This window comes from Vitis riparia, chromosome 19 (assembly GCF_004353265.1).
Source record: "Vitis riparia cultivar Riparia Gloire de Montpellier isolate 1030 chromosome 19, EGFV_Vit.rip_1.0, whole genome shotgun sequence".
Lineage (NCBI taxonomy): Eukaryota > Viridiplantae > Streptophyta > Magnoliopsida > Vitales > Vitaceae > Vitis > Vitis riparia.
The window spans coordinates 20505481-20528039 of NC_048449.1; the positions used below are offsets into that span (position 1 = coordinate 20505481).

Consider the following 22559-nt stretch of genomic DNA (forward strand, 5'->3'; position numbering starts at 1 on the left):
AAAGTCTTTATATTTTAAACTTTGTTATCATATATTGTACACAACATCAACATCTTTTTATGTAGTATTCTATTTCAAGATGCATAAAATTTTAATCTTTTACAAAATAAAAATAAATAAATTAAAATGGACCAAATGAACTAAGAAATAATGACATTGATATGGATTCAATTGAACTCTCCCACATGAACCCAAACACCCAATTAGTAACCCATAATCTCCAATATTACAACTCACATATCCAACCCCAATTTGCCATTTTATATTATTTTTAGATTAAATTCTTTCTTTTTAAAAATATAAAATTTGATTTTTATAACTTTTACATCATATTTTTTGTTAATATTGTTTTAGTGACACAAGTGTTAATGGTTTTTTAACTGAATAGAAAAAATTAAAATATCTTATTTTTTCTATTCAATAACTAAAACTAACATTAATATCAACTAATATAACTAAAATCAATGCATTTGATTTAGTTATATTGATTTATATCAATAAGTCATTTTAAGCCGAATAGAAAAAATAAAATATTTTGATTTTTTCTATTCGACCAAAAAACAAACAACACCTATAGTCTTCTAATGAAGTTGTAGACAAACTTTATTAATATATTATTTGAAAATTTTCACTAAGATCACCGTTTATATTAAATTAAAATATATTATCGAAAATAAAAAGTTTCAAAGCCATATATTGAATAAAAAAAAATTAGAAGCTATGTTTAACATGTATTTTAATTATTATTGTAATACGAGGTTATGAAAAATATGTACCATAAAACTTGTAAATTTAAAATTAATTATGTTTTTACTCAAGAGTGGTCATCTATTTTTTATTCATAGAAATTATAAATTAAATATTTTAAAAAATAAGAAACTTAAACTTTAATATTTTATTGATATTATAGTGATAATATCATTTTTTTTCTATAAAAGTTAAAAGTAGGATATTATTAACATTATTATATTTTGTTGCTGACGTTTTTTATGCCTTATGGATATTACAATATTTTATTTATAAAATTATGTAATCTTATTATTTTATTACAAATGAAAGCTCTCCTTTCTACCTTTTTTTTTTTTAATTTATAAATTTAAATTTTCACTTTTTTTTCTTTCGATTGTTAATTAGTCACATGAGGAGAAATTAATTAAAGAAAAGTGATTAAATATAACATGTTATACTTTATTATAGCTAAAATTCATTTCCAAACATTTAATACAATTATAAATATTCTAAAATTATTTACATATTTTTTCATGAAGATCCAAAGAGATTTTATTTTTTATATTTAGAAAAAAACAAATTCAAATAAATTAAAAGGGTTGTAAATTCCTTAATAATAACAAAAAATATTTTTAGAATATTATTTTGAATTAATTTCACTCATATCCATGAGGTATGGTGTAAATACATCTAAGTGCCATTGATTTCGAATTTCATCCATTAGTAGCCCTAAAATATACTCATGTGGTATAAATATAATATTAGATGTTGATTAGAAAAAAAATGCATAAAAAATGTTAGAATTTTGTATATTGAAAATGTTTATGTGAATGTGTTAATAGGATTAACTTTTTAAAGTGGATGTATAAATAAGGTAGATGTGTAGAGTGATTAGTTGAATGTAAATATAAATTCTCATGAAATTATTTCATCACCTTGGGTACTTGTAATGAAAAGGAAATCTTCGACTTTTAAAAAATTTCTTTTTTTTTTCTTTCAAACAATATATGCTTGCCAAATTCCCCAAAATCTAAATATTTGGTAAGGACTCTACCTATTGTAATAATAATTTAAATCAAATAAAATATATTCTAAAATTGTTACCCTTAATTTTTTTGCAACTAAAAATTCCAATCATTTTCATTTCATTAATTTGCATGTGATTATTAGTTTTGCTATAATCCAAACAAACATGAAGAATATTCATAAGAACATCCAAAATAATAAAATGAAATAAATAGAGCACATTAGTAGTTTTTTTTTTTCTAGTTTTGAATAATTTTTAAAAAGAATTATGAACAACAACAAATGTTTACAAATTAACTTAATTTTTTTTTTCCCAAATAACTATCATATATGTGTCTACCAACCCCTTAAATAATTCAATTTGTGGTTCAAATTAGGCATGGGAATCCTTGATGCATACTTGTGGTACTATATTTATTTTTCTCAAAAATATAACAACTATACTTAATAGTTTGTAAATTACTAAATAATGTTATATTTGGTTCCCAAAAAGTACTAAAGAAATAAAAAAAAAATATTAAAAAAAATAGTTTTCTCATGTTTGGTTTCACTATGAAAATTATGAAAGAAAATCTAATATAATTTAAATTAGTTATAAATTTATGAATTTTAAAATTATTTAATCTTTATATAATTGAGGAAAATAAATGAAATGAATTTGAAAAAGAAAATAAAAATAATTTATTGATTTTGAATCTCTTTTTTTATTTCCCTTTGTTTTTTTTTCTATTTTTTTTCCTTTACATTTTTTTCTCAAAATTTCCCGTAACCAAACATAAGCTAAAACAAGTTAAAATTAATATTACTATGACACTACTTGAAACTACAATTTTATCACATACTCAAGGAGTATCATTTTTAAAAAAAAATTAATAGGATACCCACTAGATTTCAAGACTTTTTCCCAAGGCCAACCACTCATTTAACACTTACAAAGGAAACAAATTATGGTTTATGTTGAGGAACAATGTTTTCATTCTACAATCAAATAGATAAGAAAATAATGGATAGAATTAATTTATATTAATTTTAAAAATAATATTATAAATCTAATGTAGGTATAAGTAATATTGGTTCTAATTTGAGTGAATGCCTTCATTGTGATCTAGAGGTGACTAGCAATTGTTCTTGAGTCAAAGTTTAATTAAGGCTAACAAAAGTTTACTCTCGAATAAATTTGTAAAGAAGTTTATTTTCTCAAAAAAAAAGAAAAAAAAAAAGAGAGTAACAAATACTTTTCTTGATCTTGAGATTAAAAGATAGATAAGCAACACTTTTCATATTGTGTTGTCCTTTTTTGGCAAGCTTATCGAAGAATGTTTGAAGTTTGGCTTGGACTTTAAGCCCTTTTGCTTGATGAGATTTGTAAGACTATTTTTTCCATTCATTTGCTTCCAAATTCAAGAAATGTGGCCCTTTACTCCAATGAACCTTTTTTTTTTTTAATTTAATTTTTTTTTAAGAAGTTTCTAATGAAAGACTATTCTCTTCTATTTTATATCTTTTAATACTAATTTAATTTATTTTAATTTTTAAGAATTGATTTATGGTTTCGTAGTTGCTTGTTGAATCTTGTATCGTTCACGTCATCTATTTCATTCAACTAAGCTCCATTAACTTGTATATTTTCAAAAACTGGTTGATTTTTCGATCAATTTGATGATAGCTTGAACTAATCAAAATTTTCTTGTCCACAAATGCCCAGTTCATATATGAGTACATAAAATGAGGATTCAAGTCATTTTTTTTAAAGGACTTCTATTTTCCTTTTTCCTTTTTATGGAGTCTATGTTCATGTATGCTTAATATTAAAACAAAACCTCGTATTAATAAGAAAATTTCTTATTTCATCAAAGAAAAATCTCACTCGTCAAAATTTTCCCCTTTTGTTCTTCTAGTTTTTCTTTTATTTTCTTCTCCGAGCAATTATCTTTCATACATACATTTGTTATTCATACAAGCTGAATTTGAAGATGTAATTGTTTTCAAAACTAAATATTTCCTTTGCATTTGGGTGTATTAGTGCTAAAAAAAGAAACCATTTTGATAGGAAAATTTCCTATTTCTTTGAACACGTCCTCTTTCCCCTAATGACAAAATGATTTGAGTTTTTTTTCTTTTTGGTACATGCTCCCTCTTATTGCTAATAGAATCATGAGTCAGGGTAACGTCTTGTCCTATCTTATATTTAAAATGACCCTAATTTTTTTTTTTCATTTTCTCCTTCTTAATACATAAAATAAGAAAATACAATTTTAAATAAAATATACTATAAAATTTTGAAATATTTAATTTATTTAGGAAATATATTTATTTTAGAATAATTTAAATTTATAAAATAAATAAATATTAAAAATAATAATTAACAAAGCACTAGACAATTATAGGAAATTCTCATATAAGCTCTACCCTACTTATGTCTTCTACCTACTTACCTACTTATGTTTTTATTGGAACAAGAATAAGAACAGTTTTTATACTTGTTCTTAGCTTATCACAGGATTCTTTATCGTGACCCTTTTGGTACAAAGGCTTGAGGATATACTAAGCCACCAAAGAGAAGTACAATAAAAGGCAAAAGCAAAAGGAAACTCACAATCACCCATGTTGAGAGATGGAGGTGCTTCATAACCTAGGCTAGGCGTAGAAAAAGAGTATGCAGATGAGACTCACATGGTTGCTTTCCTTGTATGTTGGTTGTGCAAATTTCTCCTTCCTGAGAGAGATTCACCAAAAATTGAATCTAGGGTCTCTAAGGTTGTGAGTAAAATGGCACAGGGCTCCACTCATTCTATCACACCATCCCTAAGCCATCCAACACTTTAATGGGTTGAACGAGATTGAGGACTCTTTTTGGAATCTAAAGCTAGTGCACCTTCCTTCCCTACCCTATTATTTGTATAGAAATTAAGTGACCATCCAACAATGAACTATTCTTTAGGAGCACAGCATGGTAAGCATATGATCTTGATTCATGACTTGTCTATTTGTGATAAGAAGTCTGATTACCTAGTAAGATGAGAAAATTATCATGTAATCCAACCATACAATTTTCATTGTTTTAGACTAAAATTTATTTAATTCTAAATAGAGCTTAAAATTAAATAGTGTTTAATAATGTTAAGTTTATTTGTTTTCTATTAAGTATTAAGAAGTAAAATAATAATAATAATAATAATCTGATAGGTTACTTTTAACATTCAAAAAAGGCAAATATTTTAGCTTTTTGTATTCAATAAAAAAATTAAAAATTAAGTAATAAGTTAACAAAAAGTAAATAAACAAACAATCTAAACTCTGAAAGCAAATTACTTTCAGCAAAAAATTAAAAAAACAAATACCACCTAAGATATAAAAACTAAACCAAAAAGGACAGTTCATAGTTTCATTACCTTACAACTTGAATTTTCTATCGAAGAATTGAAAGGACAAACGAATGAGAAATTGATGGATGAAAGACAAGATATACCGTTCTGCTCTAACTGTGACTACCCTTATGTGGATATGAGGTGGTTGTTTAATCCTGTGAATATTATTAAAATTTATAGGCACTTCTAGCTGCTTGATGCAGTCCTGGACTGCAATCAGCCCAGCAGTGAGGAGCTATAATGGCAGGTATTTTTTTTATCAGATACAATGGTAGTTGTTATCTCAACACAATTTATTGGATTTGCATCTGCAAAAGAAATAAAATCAATGCTCTTCTGGAACTTCCCATTCCAATATACTATCCTGTTCGAACATGTATATAAAACCCGTTTACCCAACTGAAATTTCAAACCAAGCGCCCTCCCCTTTTGCAAGGGAAATAAATAATGAAGAAAAGAATATATTGTCTGTTGAGGTAATGGTGAAGCAGACTTATCCTGTTGGTCAAGCCATTACAAAGTTCACAGACCAGAGTTGAAATGTTCTACTTTACCTTTTTCAGGAGGTTAGCAGTCTGGAACTCAGCATCATCCTTGATGAAACTCCACCAGATATAGGTGAGGGGGATAGTGGTAGCATGCCAAAGAGCATGAGCATCAACAAATCCTTCATATGGAGGGAAATCATAGATCTCCAGGAGCATTGCAAGACCACCTCCCACAACCACTGTCCACAACTTCCAGCGAGAAGGATGACGAGTGACACCAGCCCATATCGCCCAAATGAGAAGTTGAGCAACACCCATGACAACACACACTTTCATGTTCCACCCTGTCCGATTTTCAAAAAGTTGGTCAGATAATCATAAAAAATACAAGGAAAACTAAAACTAATGTCCAGTGGCTACAGTCCTAAAGGAGATAAGCAGCTGCTCAAACCCTTAAAGTGAGATTTCCTTCCAGTGTTAGAAACATGGGAAGAGGCAGTGATACATAAAGGTTTTCAGGCTCTAACTGATGATCAGGAAGTAAATAGAATCTACCAAGCATTTGAAATATCACTATGAATTTACATATGGCTGATGATCTAGATACACGAGTACTTTTCAGCAGTAAATAGAAGAAATATAGGTTGTATGCTAATGCATAGCTTGTGGATCACACAGGAGGGTATGAAAGAAGGTGATGATACCATAGTCAAATTTATAGAAGTTGAGGTACAATATATGGGTGGTCACAAAAGCTAGCAGCGGAGCAGAAACCATGACTCTGGCAGCCTCAACCCTGACATTGAAGCATCTTAGTATGGCAAGAATGAGTGAGAACCCAAGTAATGCCACTGCAGATGAGTAGTCCAGCTTCTCAGTCAAATCCACATCTCTGTAGTTCCATGAGACAACTCAATAAGAAATAAGAAAAACATCGTACTATAACATAAGACTGAACCAGCTGAACTGATGAGCACATAAATATAGTTCATATGGTTTGCAAATTCTGTTCAATTGAAATGTGGACGGATACATGACCAAAACTTATCCAACAATAGTCTTTCATATTTCTACTTCTCTTTATTTTACCCAAAAACAAAAAAAAAAATGATAGACCCATAAAAGGAAAGAAATTAACAAAAAAAATTATTTAATTGATTGCATCATATAAAACAAATAAACAACACTAGCATCTATTAGCAAATGTACAAGTATATACCCATCTATCAAGAAGAGTCTTGTTTTACCTTTCTCATGGCTCACCTTAACCATGTTGGCTGGACAAACAACCATGCCTGTTGTCCATGTTTCATCAAAATTCATGGTTTTTTTAAAAAACATTTCAGGTCACCTTGGCAGACAATGACAACCATGTTTCTATCCTGATCACATTATCCTACAGTAGGTATATTGCACCAAAAGGTAAGTGCAAACCATCCTAGCTGAACCAAACCCATTTAACAAATTAAGAACCCCAATCTAATGACAGAAAAATCTAGACAGGTTGATAAGTTCTTTCTTTGGTTGCATACCCTGTTTGTAAGGTTAATGATAAATCACTTACCAATCCGAATACAAAAATAGAAATAGGCAGTAGCCAAATCTTTTCCTCATGGCAATGGTGAGGGAAAAACACAATATAACAAACTCTGTCCCTTGCTTCTGCCTTCTATCTTTAATCAGATACAAGAACTCAAGGAAATAACATTAAAATGGTGAAAAATAAAATAAAAGCCTACCGACTATGGAATACAGCACTCCAGAACCAGGAGTTCATTGATAAGAGTCCATATATATGCCACAAACAGGTATATTCATAGTATGCCTTCTTATTTGGCTTCAGTGGCAACTTGTAGTTCAGAAGAATGAAGAAGGACAGCCAACCATGGAACTGCATTGCAAGGTTGAGAGCAGAGAGGGCTACAGAAGCAGGCTCCTGAGTAAATGATTGACATCACTAAAATGCATCAAACTGGAAATTATAATAGCACTTCCTGCTAAATCAAAAGAAATTCATAATGAGGAATGACATACCTGAATCCCATACACGCGTTTGAAGGGCCATTTACCGTGATACTTGACAGGCCCATTACCAAGTGCTTCTCTTTCTTTCTCTCTGTCAAGCATGCAATAGTAACGACAATCACTCTGACAATCCCATTGTTTCCACCGCAAATAAAGAGGTTCTTGCAGATACCATGGACCATCAACAACTGCACCATCTGAAGGGAATTTGCAGTGTGGAAAGCATCTTTCCCCGACACATCCAGTCTTTTCACATTGTTCTACACAAGCCCTAGAATCCAAAGATTAAACAAGATCATAAAACTTAAATCTTTTATATAAAAATAAAAATAAAATCAATTAAGAGGGAGGGGGGGAGAGAGAGAGAGAGAGAAGGGGGGGGGGGGGGGGGGGGGGGGCAACATTAAAATATAAATCAAGAACAAGTACCCATATTCAAAGCACCTGTAACAATTGAAATATAAATCAAGAACAAGAAAGCATTAAAATATAAATCGAGAACAGATGCCCATACTCAAAACACCTGCAACAATTAAATGCTCAGCCATTACAATCAAACAAGTCAAAGAATGAAATCCAGTTATTCTAATTGTTTGATTATATTCCCCTTGGGAAATCCTTCCATGCAAAATATGCAATTGAGAAGAGTCTATTTTTAAGAAATATGAAAATTGGCTCTAGAGGAATGCAATAAAGGATGCAAGATTGGCAAGAAGAAGATGGAAAAAGGAAGGATCGATATTCAAGAACAATGGCTTAAGTTTGCAGAACTTTTTATTTCCAGATACCATTCTTTAAGAAGTTCCTGAGAGGTAGAATAACCCAAGGCATGTCATATCAATACTAACAAGAGCAATCTAGATCATCAATAAGTTGAATTATATATACCACAAGAGACATTCGTAACCTAGCTTTATAAGGCATGTAACACTAACTCCTACAGGGCTGCCTCAAGACACTGCCTGTGAAAGACCAAATGAGGGTGTAGATTTTGACACTGTTTATGCTTCATACTTCGAAGTATGAGGTCATGGTTAACAAACTATTGTGCATATATTATGTCCTCAAGGCATAATTGACATGATACTCAACCTCAACTCCAATACTACTCCAAGAATTAAAATCTTTACGTAAAACTGTTTTTCCTTTTTCATCTTTTTTTTTTTTTTGATAGGTAAAGATAATTCATTAAAAAGAGGCGCCAAAAAAGCGACTCAAAGTATACTCCTTTTTCATCTTTTTAACTAGCATCTGCTTTAGTTTCCATACTCAAACCACATTTGTTTTTTGGAGGTCCTTGTGTCAAGTAACTAGTATTTGCGTTTGGCAGAACTAGCTAGTTTATGGTCCTTTGTGTATATCCTCTTGGAAAGGGTCAGGGTGCATTTATGTTTTAGCTTACTATCTTTATTTGATTTCATTGATTAGCTGAGGTGCACGTGAGAGAGGGTGTTGTTTTTGTGTACCCCTCTTCTTTTTTGGCCTTAGGTGCCTTGTATACATTTTTTTTTTTGATAAGTAAGCAAGATATTCATAAAAAAAGGCTAAACGCCACAAAGCATACAGGGAGTATACAAGCTGGCTACAGCCCAAAAAAGAAAAGGACCAGAAAGAACTACCTCCCCTCAAGTGGAAGCTATCCACTCCAAGAAACCTATAAGGGAGAAAGACTCCTCATCTAAATACACTTTGGCCCAATTCCACAGGTTACAAATAAAAGAATTCTTTAATCTCTGAATATTCAACTCACCCCCCCTAAAAGCTAATCTATTCCTCTCCTTCCAAACCGTCCAAAAAATACACAACGGAATGGATTTCCAAATCTTTTTCCTTTTCTTCCCTACAAATGAGCCCCTCCAGGAGATAAGAGTCTCCTTTACAGTTTCTGGGAGAACCCACTTGATATCTATCAACCCAAAAATAATATCCCAAAGGACTCTAGTCACTATACAGTGTAAAAGAATATGATTTACATTCTCTTCTTCACAGCCACACAAAAAACAACAATTTGGTAGTTGCACCCCTCTAATCTGAAGCCTATCCAGAGTGAGCACCTTCTCCCAAGTGGCCTCCCAAGCAAAAAAACATACTTTAGTTGGCACCCTATCCACCCATATTTTCTTTGCGGGAAACACTGTGTCATTAGGTTTATCCAACAGCCTATAAGCATCTTTAACCCTGAAAAAGCCATTTCTTCCTTGCCTCCAGTTAACAGAGTCATCCCCCAATGAAGGCCTATGACCCCTCAAAGTATGGAGCAAATCACCAACCATGTCCAGCTCCCAGTCATTAAAGTCCCTCTCAAAAACAAGATTCCACTCTCCTTGGCCCGAGTCTTGATCCCACATTTCCTCAATCGTGGCATCTCTATGCGCAGCAAGGACAAAAAGATGGTTGAAACATTGGGACAACGGAATATTAGTGCACCATCTGTCTTTCCAAAATTTAATTTTGGAACCCTTCCCAACTATAAAAGCCAAATTCTCCCAGCACCATTCTGATTCTTTCATAATCTCCTTCCAAACCCCTACTCCAGCCGCCCCATTGACTTTCTTAGACCTCCATCCATGTTCCTCTTGCCCATATTTCGTAGAGATCACTTGTTTCCAAAGGTTATCCTTTTCACAAGCGAACCTCCAAATCCACTTGCCCAGCAAGGCTCTATTCAAAGTGGCTATTCTCCTTAACCCTAGCCCACCATTGAGTTTTTCTGAACAGACCACATCCCATTTAACTAGATGAACTTTTCCTCCCAAGTGTCCAACCCCCCATAGGAAATCTCTTTGGGTTTTCTCCACTCTTTTAGCAACGGACTTGGGCATGCGGAAGATAGACATTTGGTAAATTGGCATACTAGTCAAAGTACTTTTTATGAGAGTGATCCTCCCCCCTTTGGAGATGTACTGTCTTTTCCAAAGAGCAAGTCTCCTCCTGACCCTCTCCTCCACTCCGTCCCATATAGAAGAAGCCCTATTGGGGGCCCCTAAGGGGAGCCCCAAGTAGTGAGAGGGCAAAGACCCCACCCTGCACCCTAACTCAGCTGCCAACTCAAGAATCTCCTCCACTTCTCCAACTGGGATGATTTCGCTTTTGGCTAGATTAATACGAAGTCCTGAGGCCGCTTCAAACCAAAAGAGAAGCCAGCTTAAATGAGATACTTGCTCTTTGCTCGCCTCACAAAACACAATAGTATCATCAGCAAAAAATAGATGAGAGATATTCAATGAAGATCTTCTACCACCCCGAATATTGCACCCTGTTAGATATCCCCCCTCCACCACTCTCCTGATAAGAACGTCCAGAATCTCCATTCCTATAACAAAGAGGTAAGGGGATAGAGGGTCCCCCTGACGAAGCCCTCTAGTGCTAGGGAAAAACCCAGCTGACACTCCATTAACAAGAATAGAGAATTTAGCAAAAGACACACAGTTCCACATCCATCCCACCCACTTGGTCCCAAAGCCCATTTTTTGAAGGACCTTCATTAAGAATTTCCAATTGATGCTGTCATACGCTTTTTCTATATCCAATTTACAGATAATACCCTTTTCCTTTCTCTTCTGCCACGAATCTATCACCTCATTAGCAATTAAGGAAGCATCCAGAATTTGTCTTCCCATAACAAAGGCATTCTGAGCGCCAGATACCACCTTACCAATCACCTTTTTGAGCCTATTAGCTAAGACTTTAGCCAAAAGTTTGTAGAGCCCCCCCAATAGGCTAATAGGTCTAAAGTCCCCCAAGTCCTCCGCCCCGCTTTTCTTAGGGATCAACACCAAGAAAGTGTTGTTGAGGCTCCTAACAGAGGCATTATGCTCATGAAACTCTTTAAACAACTCCATGATCTCCTCTTTTGTGAAGTCCCATACGTTTTGCCAAAAGGCTACAGTAAAGCCATCCGGACCTGGGGCTTTATCCCCATTCATCTCCATCAGTGCCGAATGAATCTCACTCTCTGAAAAAGGAACTTTCAGGCTCTCTGCTTCTTGCTGGTTGATGCAATCCACCTGGATGCTACCAATATCCGCCTGCCATACCAAGTCTTCAAAAAGCACCTGCTGAAACGAGTTCACAACTCCTTCTCTCACCTCCTGCTCCTTTGTCAGTCACTCCCCATTAACCTTAATTCTGCCCATAGTGCTGTTCCTTCGGTGTGCACTAGCCATTCTATGGAAGAACCCCGTGTTTCTGTCCCCCTCCCTTAACCAAATCTCCCTTGAATGCTGTCTCCAATGGGCTTCCTCCAACAGCACCCATTTCTTAAATGAGTCCTTGGCTTCCTTTTTAAAATCAGCTTCCTCCACAGTCAAGTTTCTCTCACTTTCCACCTTATCCCAATGGTCTACTTGCTCTAAGGCTGCAGCTTTATTGGTCTCCAGCCTCCCAAAAACCTCTTTGTTCCAAACTCTCAGATTCTTTTTAATTTCCTTCATTTTAACATTCAATCTGAAGCTAGCGCTGCCCCTGACCTCAATCCCCTGCCACCATGATCTCACCATGTCTTTAAACCCCTCAACCTTCAGCCACATATTTTCAAATCTAAACGGGGTGGGGCCTCTACTAATTCCACCCCCCTCTAACACGATTGGGAAATGATCAGAAATTGGACGAGATAACCTGATCTGAGTGACTCCATTAAACTGATCTAACCAACTTTGGGAGACTAAAAATCTGTCTAGCCTCGCCCACGCCTGATTATTAAGCCCCCCATTCCAGGTGAACTCTCCCCCCTGCAAAGGCAAGTCCACCAGCTCTAATTCATCCACAGTCTCTGCAAATCTCCTCATGGCTGAACTGATTCTACTTTGGCTGCTCCTTTCTTGCTGAAACAGAATAACATTGAAGTCCCCACCAAGACACCAGGGATCGTCCCAAAGACCTCTTATCGCCCCAAGTTCCTCCCACATACCTTCCCTTTCCACTTTAGTAAAAGGACCATACACTCCCGTAAAAACCCAAGTAGCCCCATTTTCAATAGTCTTGAATCTACAAGACAGAGTAAAAAGGCCCTCCTCCCAATCCAATATATCCAAGACCCTCTTGTCCCACCAAATCAAAATGCCACCCGCAGCCCCCTCCGCATTAAGGACTCTCCAATCTAAAAATCTTCCTGTACCCAGGCTTCTCACAATGCCTTCCGACATCTCCTGAATCTTAGTTTCCTGAATACACATTAGGTCCACCCTCTGACTCCTTATATAGTTCTTAATAATTTTCCTCTTAGAGCTGTCATTAGCTCCCCTCACATTCCAACTTATAATCTTCAACTTCATTGGACAACTATCAGCTGATCCCCCTTGCCCTGAAAAGGACCTTTCTGCTTATTCCCCCCCTCATAATTGACGGAGCATTCCAGCCTCTTTAGTTCCCTTTCGAATTTGGTTTTCTCCAAGAGCTCCTTACTGTGGATCTTTTCCCTCCTCTTTCTGATTTTAGTCAGAAAGTTCAATATCTCCCTCTCCAACCCCTCCGTAGAGAATCCCAGAAATTCGCTAAATTTTGCTAAATTGCCATCCTCCCATAGTTCCTCTTTCTCATTTTCATTGTCTTGAGTTCCTGATGCATCAGCATTCCCCTCCTTGCCCCTAGCTTTGCCTCGGTTTTTACTGGCCTCTCCCAACTTCCAGGATCCCTTCTCTTTTTCGACATTCCCCTCATAGACTGTTAGCCAAGTTGACTTATCCCCCCATAACTCCTCCTCTAATCCCCCTGGATGATCAAAAGACTCCCCCTCTAGAGCCCGATCAAAATTAGAAGAAAGAGAAGAAGAATCCCCCATAGCCCGATTTCCTTTAGGATTGGAATTCAGGACATACCTCTTGGCTTCTTCTTTAAGCGCACGGTCAGTCAAGGATAAGCCTTCATCCCTCTGTTCCCTTCTGATCTCTACTGGCTCCCAACACAGCAAGGGATCCTCTGGAGTGGATCCTATTTTGGAGATGAAACGGCCCAAAAGACCAGCCTTCTCTTGGGCAGCAATTGGGCCCTCCCTTTCCCATCCTTCCATTTCTGCATAAGAGTGGCAGCCCATCTCAGCAGCCCAGTTAGATGGGCCTGTCTCTGACTCACCGGCCACCTTTGATTTTCCTTTTAATTTTTGGCCCAGAAGCCCATCTAGCTTAACCAACCCATCTTCCTTCTCCTGCTCCTTAACACTCATATTTGGGCCATATGAGGACGACCCAACCATTTTACCATCTAAATAATCCCAGTTCCTAGGCGACGGGCCATGGACTTGGTTCCCGGGCCCTAAGCCCGGCCCATTCTCCTGCAGAGCCTTCCCATCATCTGGCAGGAGCAGTCCCTCGATTCCCGCTCCTCTCAGATCCTTCCCCACGCTCTTCTCCGCGCGTGAAAGCATATCATCCCTGTCCTTGGTTCTCCTGGTGCTTTCCGCCGCGGAAGAGCTCCTTTTCACCACCGGTCTAACTTCCCACCACAGCGACAAAGAATAGACCTCCTCCTCTACCTGAATTTCTAGCATACTCGGTCTAAAATCGCCTCTTAGTTTGACCAGAACCCTAGCCCATTGAATTTCCCCCATCATCCTTGTCCGTTCATCAATTTCAACAAATCCCCCACATTCATCCCCTATTTTCTTCAGTATCGTCGGGCTCCATAACGAGACTGGCAGACCAAAAATTTTAAGCCAGGCTTCCTGAATCGTCTCCTCCTCTACCCAACAGCCCGTCTTTGAATTCCAGAGGTCTAAATTCAAGTGGACTCCTCCTATTACTCTGCTCCCCGATGAGACCACTCGGTGAGCCTCTCTTATGTCTTCAAACTCCAACAAGACCCTACCTCGTTCCAGCTTGGCCAGCCCTAGCTTGCTTTTTAAGCCCCACGAGCTCGCCCAAAGCCTCCCCAGCCTCTCCATATTTTCTTCTTCCTTTTTGTTGGATTTCCAGCTCGCGACAAGGCAGTGTTCCAGCTTCTGTAGGTTTCCAGCCATCTCCTCCCTCGAGACCTTCATCTTGATCGTGTTTATGCCTTTCCAGTTGGAGTGCTTGACTGCTTCTACGTATGACTTCACCGGAGAGGTTTTTCCGCCGGCCCAATCTTCCTGTAACTCCATTCTTCTTCCAGCCAGCTTTTCCATTTGACAGATCATCTCCGCCATGTCCGTCCATCCTTTTCTGTCCCTCCTACCTCTCGGTAAGAAGATGCAGAACCTTCTGCGTTCCAGATCAACAACCCCCAACCTTAAAAAACCACCCGCTCTGTTGGAGCCCCGAGCCAAGGTGAACCGTTTGCCTCTTTCTCTCCACTCCTTCTCCCATTTCCCTTCTTCTTCGTCACGAATACAATGGATTAACCCTTCCTTAAAAAACCCTAAACTTTCCAGCCCTAAGCGAACCCATGTCGAGACCCCCCGCTTCTTCTCCACGATGAGGATCTGACGCCGTCCTTTCCTTTCGTCGAGGGCAAGCTCGAAGGTCTTAGATTCCACCGAGAAGCACCGCTTTCGACTCGCCTCGCCGAACTCCTCATTGTCGCCGTCGCACGCGCCTTCACTCGCCCTCACGCCCCCTCTCTCTCTCACTCCCTCTCTCTCTCTCTCTCTCCCATCCTGTTTTTTGAATAGTCAGGTGCCTTGTATACATTGTGTATACTTTTTTGTGCCCTTTTTTAGGCACTTTTAATACAAGTGTTCTTACCTATCAAAAAAAATAAAAAATGTAACTAGTATCTCTGTTGTAAATCAATCTCTTTTAGCTTCCATGCTAAATACAAGATAGAAAAATAAGTTTCCTCAATTCCACTCCTCAAACAAACAACAATTTTGGATGCAACTTTATCTGTGTGTGAGTTATGTATGATGTGTATGTGTGTTCGCATGTCAGAGCAATAGAGACCTCTAACCTACAACATTCCAGCAGCATGGCATGATGAGCTCATGTAGTGGTCCCACAATGTGCGGCCTCATGTGACAATATGCAGCATTGTGTGGTAATGGGCAGCATTGTGGTGCATGAATGTGGAGCATGATGGCCTAGGGCAAGCCGACATGTACAAAAAATGTAGTGCAAAGGTTGGAATGGCATTTCTATAACTAGCCCATTATAACAGCTTAGATATGCTTGAAATCTCCTGCTAAAGGTTTAGAATGCTGTTTAGGTAGTGAGTAGTGCTTTACGTGGTAGCAAGCATACAAAGTAGCAAGGTATATGTTTGTGGGAACCTGCTGTCTTTGAAGTTTTATGGATCAAATGCATGGAAGAGATGCTAGGTTATTGGAATACAAAGATCAGGGCATAAATACCATGTGGAACAGTGTTTCTTATCTCATCTTTACAGACATCAGTTTGCAAAAGAGTTTAAATATATCACTTTCATTCCTATTCATGTAAATTGAGAAGGTGTAATTTTCAACACAGAATGCCCCACTGAGGCTGCCGTATGGAAGTTCACCTATGAAGTTTATGAAGCTTAACTTTGATGGTTATTCCCCTAGAAAACAAGATTAGATAGGTCAGCCAGGTCCTTTAGAGACAATGAGGTGAAGGTGATTTTAATTTCTTGAAGCCAGCAAGTAGGGATGCAACCATGGCAAAATTGTTTTTTGTGCTTGGTCTCAAGGAAGTAATGACCCATGGGATCAACCAGTTGATTGTGGAAAGAGACAGCCAGGTTCTACTAGAGACTATGAGTTGGAGAGTGAATTCAATTTACTTGAAGCCAGCCAGGAGGGATGCAACCATGACAGGATTTTTTTGTGCTAGGCCTCAAGAAGTAATGTTGACATACATTTTTATTTTGATGAGTAATAAAAAGTCTAATTGAGAAATCGTGGAAAGAGATACATTAGTGATTATCAGTTGGGGAAGATACACAAGTTACAGAAATTTGATCATGCCATTCAGTGAATTATTTATAAGGTTGGTTCCATGCATGATGAAACTGAAAGCACAATACACTCATAGATCAGGGAACACAGAAATGCATAGCTTGGACAAAGAGGGGCTTGTGCATGGAAGAGTTTGAGGGTTACCTTTATCTGCACTAACTTCTGGGATGGGCTGCATCTCTTATTTTTGTTGTTTTTTATTAGGTTCAGAATTCTTAGGAAAGGATGCCTTTTGCACTTCAAGGCTTTCTACTGTACTTAAAAAATTATTGTTTCTAATTAAAAAGAAAAGAAAAAAAAAAGGTAGAATTTTTCCTGGCAAAGATCACAGGTCACCCAACTGTAGTGATGGAGCTTAGGCAGATATTCAGAAGCTACAAGCCAATAGCAGACTCCAGAAAACTCAGATCTAATGACAAACTTTATAATATCTCATTCTAGATGACATTTCTACAATGCCAACAAGAACAGCTCAAAATCCATGAGATTTAGGCCAAATTACAAGCCTTTAAGAAGAAAGACAAGAAAAATAGACAATACATGAATACAAAATCTCATTCCCACTTTGTAAAAGGAGAAAAAGGAACATAAGAGATCCACAAAGTCAAGATAGAAGAAATAACAAGATATAATGGCCACAAAACCAGAGAGGCATTAGCAGAGCCCCACTAAACAAATCTACCAAAACAGGAAATGCACAAAATGCTTTCAAAAATGCTCAATATTGTTTCTGATACTTGCAGGGCTCTAAAACTTAAATTTGAAGGAAACTTATCCATGTGGATTCTGCCCCCCAAGGGCACACACTCTTCAAAATATAGTTTAGTTGATGCCAAGTTGCCAACTTCTTTATTCCATCAATACAGTGAAATTGGCACTTTGACAAAAAAGTTAAGTGGGATTCCCGTAATAGCCCATGTTAAGCTTGCTTGAATCACTAAATCTTTTACCTGAGTTCTTTTACATAAATGCAATTCAAGCTTAAAACCATTTAAATAAGGATATATAGAGAGAGATTTCCACCTTATCACAATATAATTAGATGGTCCCTACTTAATACAGTTCGACCACCTTCCAACCAATATAACAAGAGATCAATATAAAAAATAAAAACCTCTCTGTACTTGTGTCTCTCCTATATAGTTTTGAGCATACTCCACTATTACGATGTTATTTTAAATGAAAACCTTTTCTTTTCCTTTTGAAATAGAAATACTATGGAAAACATTTAAAATAAATGGACCAAATTTGTTGCATTTTGCATCCAATAAACATGACCACATTTCCTTTTATGATTGTTCAAAATCGTGTGTAAAAGTAAGGCTAATCTGCAATTTAATTTCCTCAAGAACTTAAATTGCATTTCATGTTTACCAAGTGACAAGTGTAAGATTGTATGAATGAGCATCTGACACTGGATGAGGAACTGAATTTTACCTGTAAAGTGGATCTGCATCACCGACACTAGCTTCAAAAACTCTAACAAGATACACAAAGACAGCAAAGAAGGCAATCCAATAGCGATCTACCATCTTATAAAAAAATACAACCAAAACGCAGTAGTTAGAAATTTATCAGGAAAAAGCTTTGAGGTTTCTAACAAGACAAAAAAATATAGAGAAGTGCAATTTCATGTCATGAATCATGACAATTAAATCTAATGCATCAGGAGAGCATCAAAAGAAACATCTCAAGCTGATCAAAATTCTTTGTAATGAACAGAAAAAATAAGAACAGAATTTAGGGAGATAAAGATACCATGATCTGTAAAACTGAAGCATGAAAATGCAAGGGTTCTCGGAAAATGTTGTCAGAACATCTCAGAGGGCCACCATAATTGACCTGGTGAAATTGGTAAACAGAGTACATCCATCATCATCCAAAGGTTTTGATTCTTAATTTTCAGGCCAACTATTCTTGATACAAGGTGCTTATAAACGCCATCTATACCATACAAGATGCTTAATTAGGGGAGAAATAACAGTGAAAAAACAATGAAATTTTCATTGTATCAATAGAAAACTGAAAATATATCAAAAAAAAAAAAGCAATAATAAAGTACAAGGAGGGGCAATCATTCAAAAAGAAATGAGAATGTAAGCAAAAATACAAAAATACAATGCAATGGCAGTGGTAAACCAATAAAGAACCCCAAGAGGGATAAGCTATTTTTCCCAAATGAACCAAAAACGTGAATCCAGTGCGTTATCGAAGCACAAAATCACGGAGGCACATCATATCACAACCAGTTTTGTCCATTTACAACTCTAAACTAGCACTACAGAATATGAAAAAGCAGTCAAAACATGTCCACTACAACACATCAAAACCTTCTTCTAATATCCAGAAGGACAAATCAGAACCGAAGCGAAGCTGTAACCAAATCACAAAAAAAAAATCCACTAAAATTCAGAGCTTCAAACACTGAAACCAAAAACGGATTTTCACCAAATCAAGGCAACCCATTAATCAAAACAATCAAACAACACAAAATCTGACATTTTGACTTTGTTTTCAGGACCAACATGGGTCCCGAAAGGGGAAAACCACGAATCTGAAACTGCCACATGAGAAGAAGGAGATGAAAAGGGGATAGAGCTAAATCTGAGTTCCTAAGAATAAATGATTGACCAGTACATATAGAAATCATAGTGCAAAATTGAAAAAAAAAAATATACATATATACAAAAGTGTTGTTGAATCTAGAAATGTATGAATAACGAAGAAATCAAAGAGAAGATGGGCATACAATTAACTGATTTCTAGGGTTTTGGAAGCCCACGGTCCTCCTTCATAGTCAGTCAGATAGAAAGAGGTTGGGGCAAGACGAGAAGTCGAAAATATATGTGGTTAATTTCAAGCGGTTCATGTGGTTAATTTCAATTTTCACATTTTAAAATACTTTCTTTTCTGTTTGGGCCACGTTGTAAGGCCCAAACCCAAGACTTGAGAGAGGCATTTGGGCCTGGCTCCTCTCCCATATCTGAGGCCCAGAGCCCGGCGGTCCGACGGGCCATCAAATTTAAAATGAAAATAATAATTGAGAAGAAGAAAATCTTTAATCAAAACCCCTGACAAGAAAAATGTGATGAGGATTATAAAAACCGTAATTATGGGACTAAGTACTTTGTTTGGGTGTCATTCATTTGGGCTAATTTTCTTTCTACATGTGCTTTATCATAATCCTTTTTATTAATATTGTCCAGTTTGACTTACTCTTGCCCATTGTAGCAACCTTATCCCTGGTCTTCAATTATCACTTCCCAACCATCACTGATTACCTTTGCTCCATCGTTACTATTGGATAGGTAGATGTGTGATGTATATTCTTTTATGATTTCATATATCTCTAGATGCTTTCTTTTCTAGTCCAATTCTTTTAACTTTTCTTACTTTAATCGAATCACATACAAAAATTCAGGTCTTCTCTTTTTTATTACCTTCTTATTTGTCAAGCTTCCTTTTTCTCTTCTAAAGCTTCGATAGGTCTTTGAAGATGCTGAAATTCTTCAAGGAGTAACTGAATTTTTGTTCATCTATTTAATAGATACATAGAGAGATTTGGAAGGGAGGAGGACTTGGTCGTTTCTTACTTGGAGAGAAGTTGTTTATAAGCTCCTTGATCATGAAGCTTCTAAGAAGTTGCTTCCTTTATTTATTTATTTTTTCTTTCTTTTACAAGCTTTGTAGGTTTTGGCACAAAGCAATAGTTGAATGGAATGTCACTTCTCAATATTGTTATTTCTTGCAATAGTTTACACTTCATGCAAACCTTTTAGGTGTTAATTTTCCCCTGAGATGCTTGAAGGTAGTTCTATTTGAAGGTTGAGCTCTCTTTCCCCACTTAAGAGGATTTGAAGGCTTTTTATAGGCTTCTTGCCTCATGGGTTTTTTTTCGTTTAGCTACAAAGACTTTTCAAAGACTATCAGCTTTTGTAGGGGACTTTTCTAAATGTTACTAGCTTTATAGTAGACTTGTGATATTCATTAAAAATTAGGTATTTTAGTCAAATTGAGTGAACGATATTACCTCTTTCCCTAAGATGGCCCTGAGGTTGGATGGTTGAAGGTAGCTTTTTGGGATGGTTTACTTTTTTTCCCCCCTTCATTACCCCAACCCCAACCCTCCTACTCAACCTTTGCTTTTTTTTAGACAAAGGACTTAAAGAGTGGAGGCTATCTATTGGGAAAATAATGTTAAGAGATGTTGCTTCATATGTTGGTTCTTCTTCTAAAGGAGTAAGTTTGAAAAGTTAAGTTGTTTGGTTTTAATGAACCATCTCTAGTCAAGTATTTTTTTTAAAGATGTTGAGCTTGCTCAAGTCTATTTTGAGGAGTCATATTGGAGTAAGAAGTTTGTTTGAGCTTGATTGAAAGTTGGTCTTCAAATTAATGAATGGTAGTTTTTCATTAATTATTTCATTTCGTTCATGTACAGAGTATATATAGAGGGTAATCACCATTCTAAGAATGGGAAAGAATGTTACAAGAAAGGAATGATATAAGGAAAGAACAACTAATATCCTAATATCTCAACTTTCCTAATATCTAAACATTCCTAATATCTCAACACTCCCCTTCAAGTTGGTGCATAGATGTCACACATGCCCAACTTATCTAAAAATTTTGAGAACACTCGATTTGAGACTACAACTTTGGTGAGGATATCGGCCAATAGATCTTCTGATCAAATCTTAGGCAATTCCACAATCTTATCATCCAACTTCTCCTTAATGAAGAATCTGTGCACCTCGACATGCTTTGTACGATCATGTTGTATTGGATTATGAGCAATATCACATGCGGCTTTATTGTCACAAAGCAATCGGATTGGTTACCTAGATAGGTAACCTAAATCTTGTAAGAGAAGTCTTAGCCATAATGCCTCACAAAGTCCTAGAGCTATACCCCTAAATTCCTTTTCTGCACTTGAATGAGCGATGACATTCTGCTTCTTACTTTTCCATGTCACAAGATTACCACCTACAAAGGTAAAGTAACCAGATGTAGATTGCCTATCATCCACTGCACCGACCCAATCAACATCAGTATATACTTCTATACTCTGATGATCAACATTTTTAGTGAACAAAATTCCCTTCCCAAGAGCATTCTTCAAATACCTCAAAATATGCATGACTGCATTCATATGTTACTCTCCAGGATTATGCATATATTGACTTACTACACACAATGCATAAGCAAGATCTGATCTTCTATGAGCTAAGTACATTAATCTCCCCACAAGTCTCTGGTATCTTCCCTTATCGGTTGATACTTGATTAGGCTTAACACACAATTTTAGACCTCTTCTATTGGTGTATCAACAGGTTGACATCCCGACATTCCAGTCTCCTATAAAAGATCTAAGACATACTTTCTTTGAGACAGAAAAATTCCTTCACTTGATCAAGAAACTTCAATCCCAAGAAAGTATTTCAGAGGACCTAGATCTTTCATTTCGAATTCTCTAGATAGATAATTTTGCAAAGCTTTTCTTTCTTCAAGATCATTTCCTGTAACTACCATGTCATCCACATATACGATGAGTGTCGTAATCTTACCATGTTGTTTTTTCAGGAACAAAGTGTGATCTGAATTACTTTGACGATAGACAAAAACTCTCATTGACTTTGTGAACCTTCCAAACCATGCTCTCAGGGATTGCTTCAACCCATACAATGACTTCTTCAATTTGCACATCTTCTGACATTGCTTTTTTGACACCATGCATCCTGGTGGAAGATCCATATATATTTCTTCAGATAACTCACCATGCAGAAATGTTTTTTTCACATCGAATTGTTGTAATGGCCAATCCAGGTTTGCAGCTAAAGACAGTAATACTCGAACTGTGTTGATCTGAGCTACAAGTGCAAATGTCTCTGTGTAGTCAATTCCACAAGTTTGAGTGTACCTTTTTGCTACCAGTCTTGCTTTAAATTGTTCAATATTACCATCTGCCTTGTACTTCACAGTATAGATCCAATGACACCCAACCGGCTTCTTTCCTGGTGGACATTCTACGAGTTCCCATGTTTCATTCTTCTGCAATGATTTCATCTCTTCATTCAT

At 36.3% G+C, this 22559-nt stretch overlaps 1 protein-coding gene across 3 annotated transcripts; it reads right to left on the reverse strand.

The window, feature by feature from the left end:
* Window positions 1-5432: 5432 nt before the first annotated feature.
* Window positions 5433-19334, reverse strand: LOC117908874 (post-GPI attachment to proteins factor 3). 3 transcript variants are annotated; one of them, XM_034822675.1, is made up of 7 exons: window positions 19234-19334; window positions 18243-18326; window positions 17922-18016; window positions 7646-7907; window positions 7351-7547; window positions 6316-6503; window positions 5433-5955 (listed from the first exon to the last, which is right to left on the reverse strand). In XM_034822675.1, exons 2-7 carry the CDS (start codon window positions 18243-18245, stop codon window positions 5669-5671), a joined length of 1032 nt encoding a protein of 343 aa, XP_034678566.1. In that variant the 5' UTR covers window positions 18246-18326; window positions 19234-19334; the 3' UTR covers window positions 5433-5668. The 3 variants fall into 3 exon arrangements, with proteins under 3 accessions (XP_034678566.1, XP_034678565.1, XP_034678567.1); XM_034822674.1 differs by having other exon boundaries at window positions 18243-18428; XM_034822676.1 differs by lacking the exon at window positions 18243-18326 and having other exon boundaries at window positions 19234-19322.
* Between the last annotated feature and the right edge of the window lie 3225 nt (window positions 19335-22559).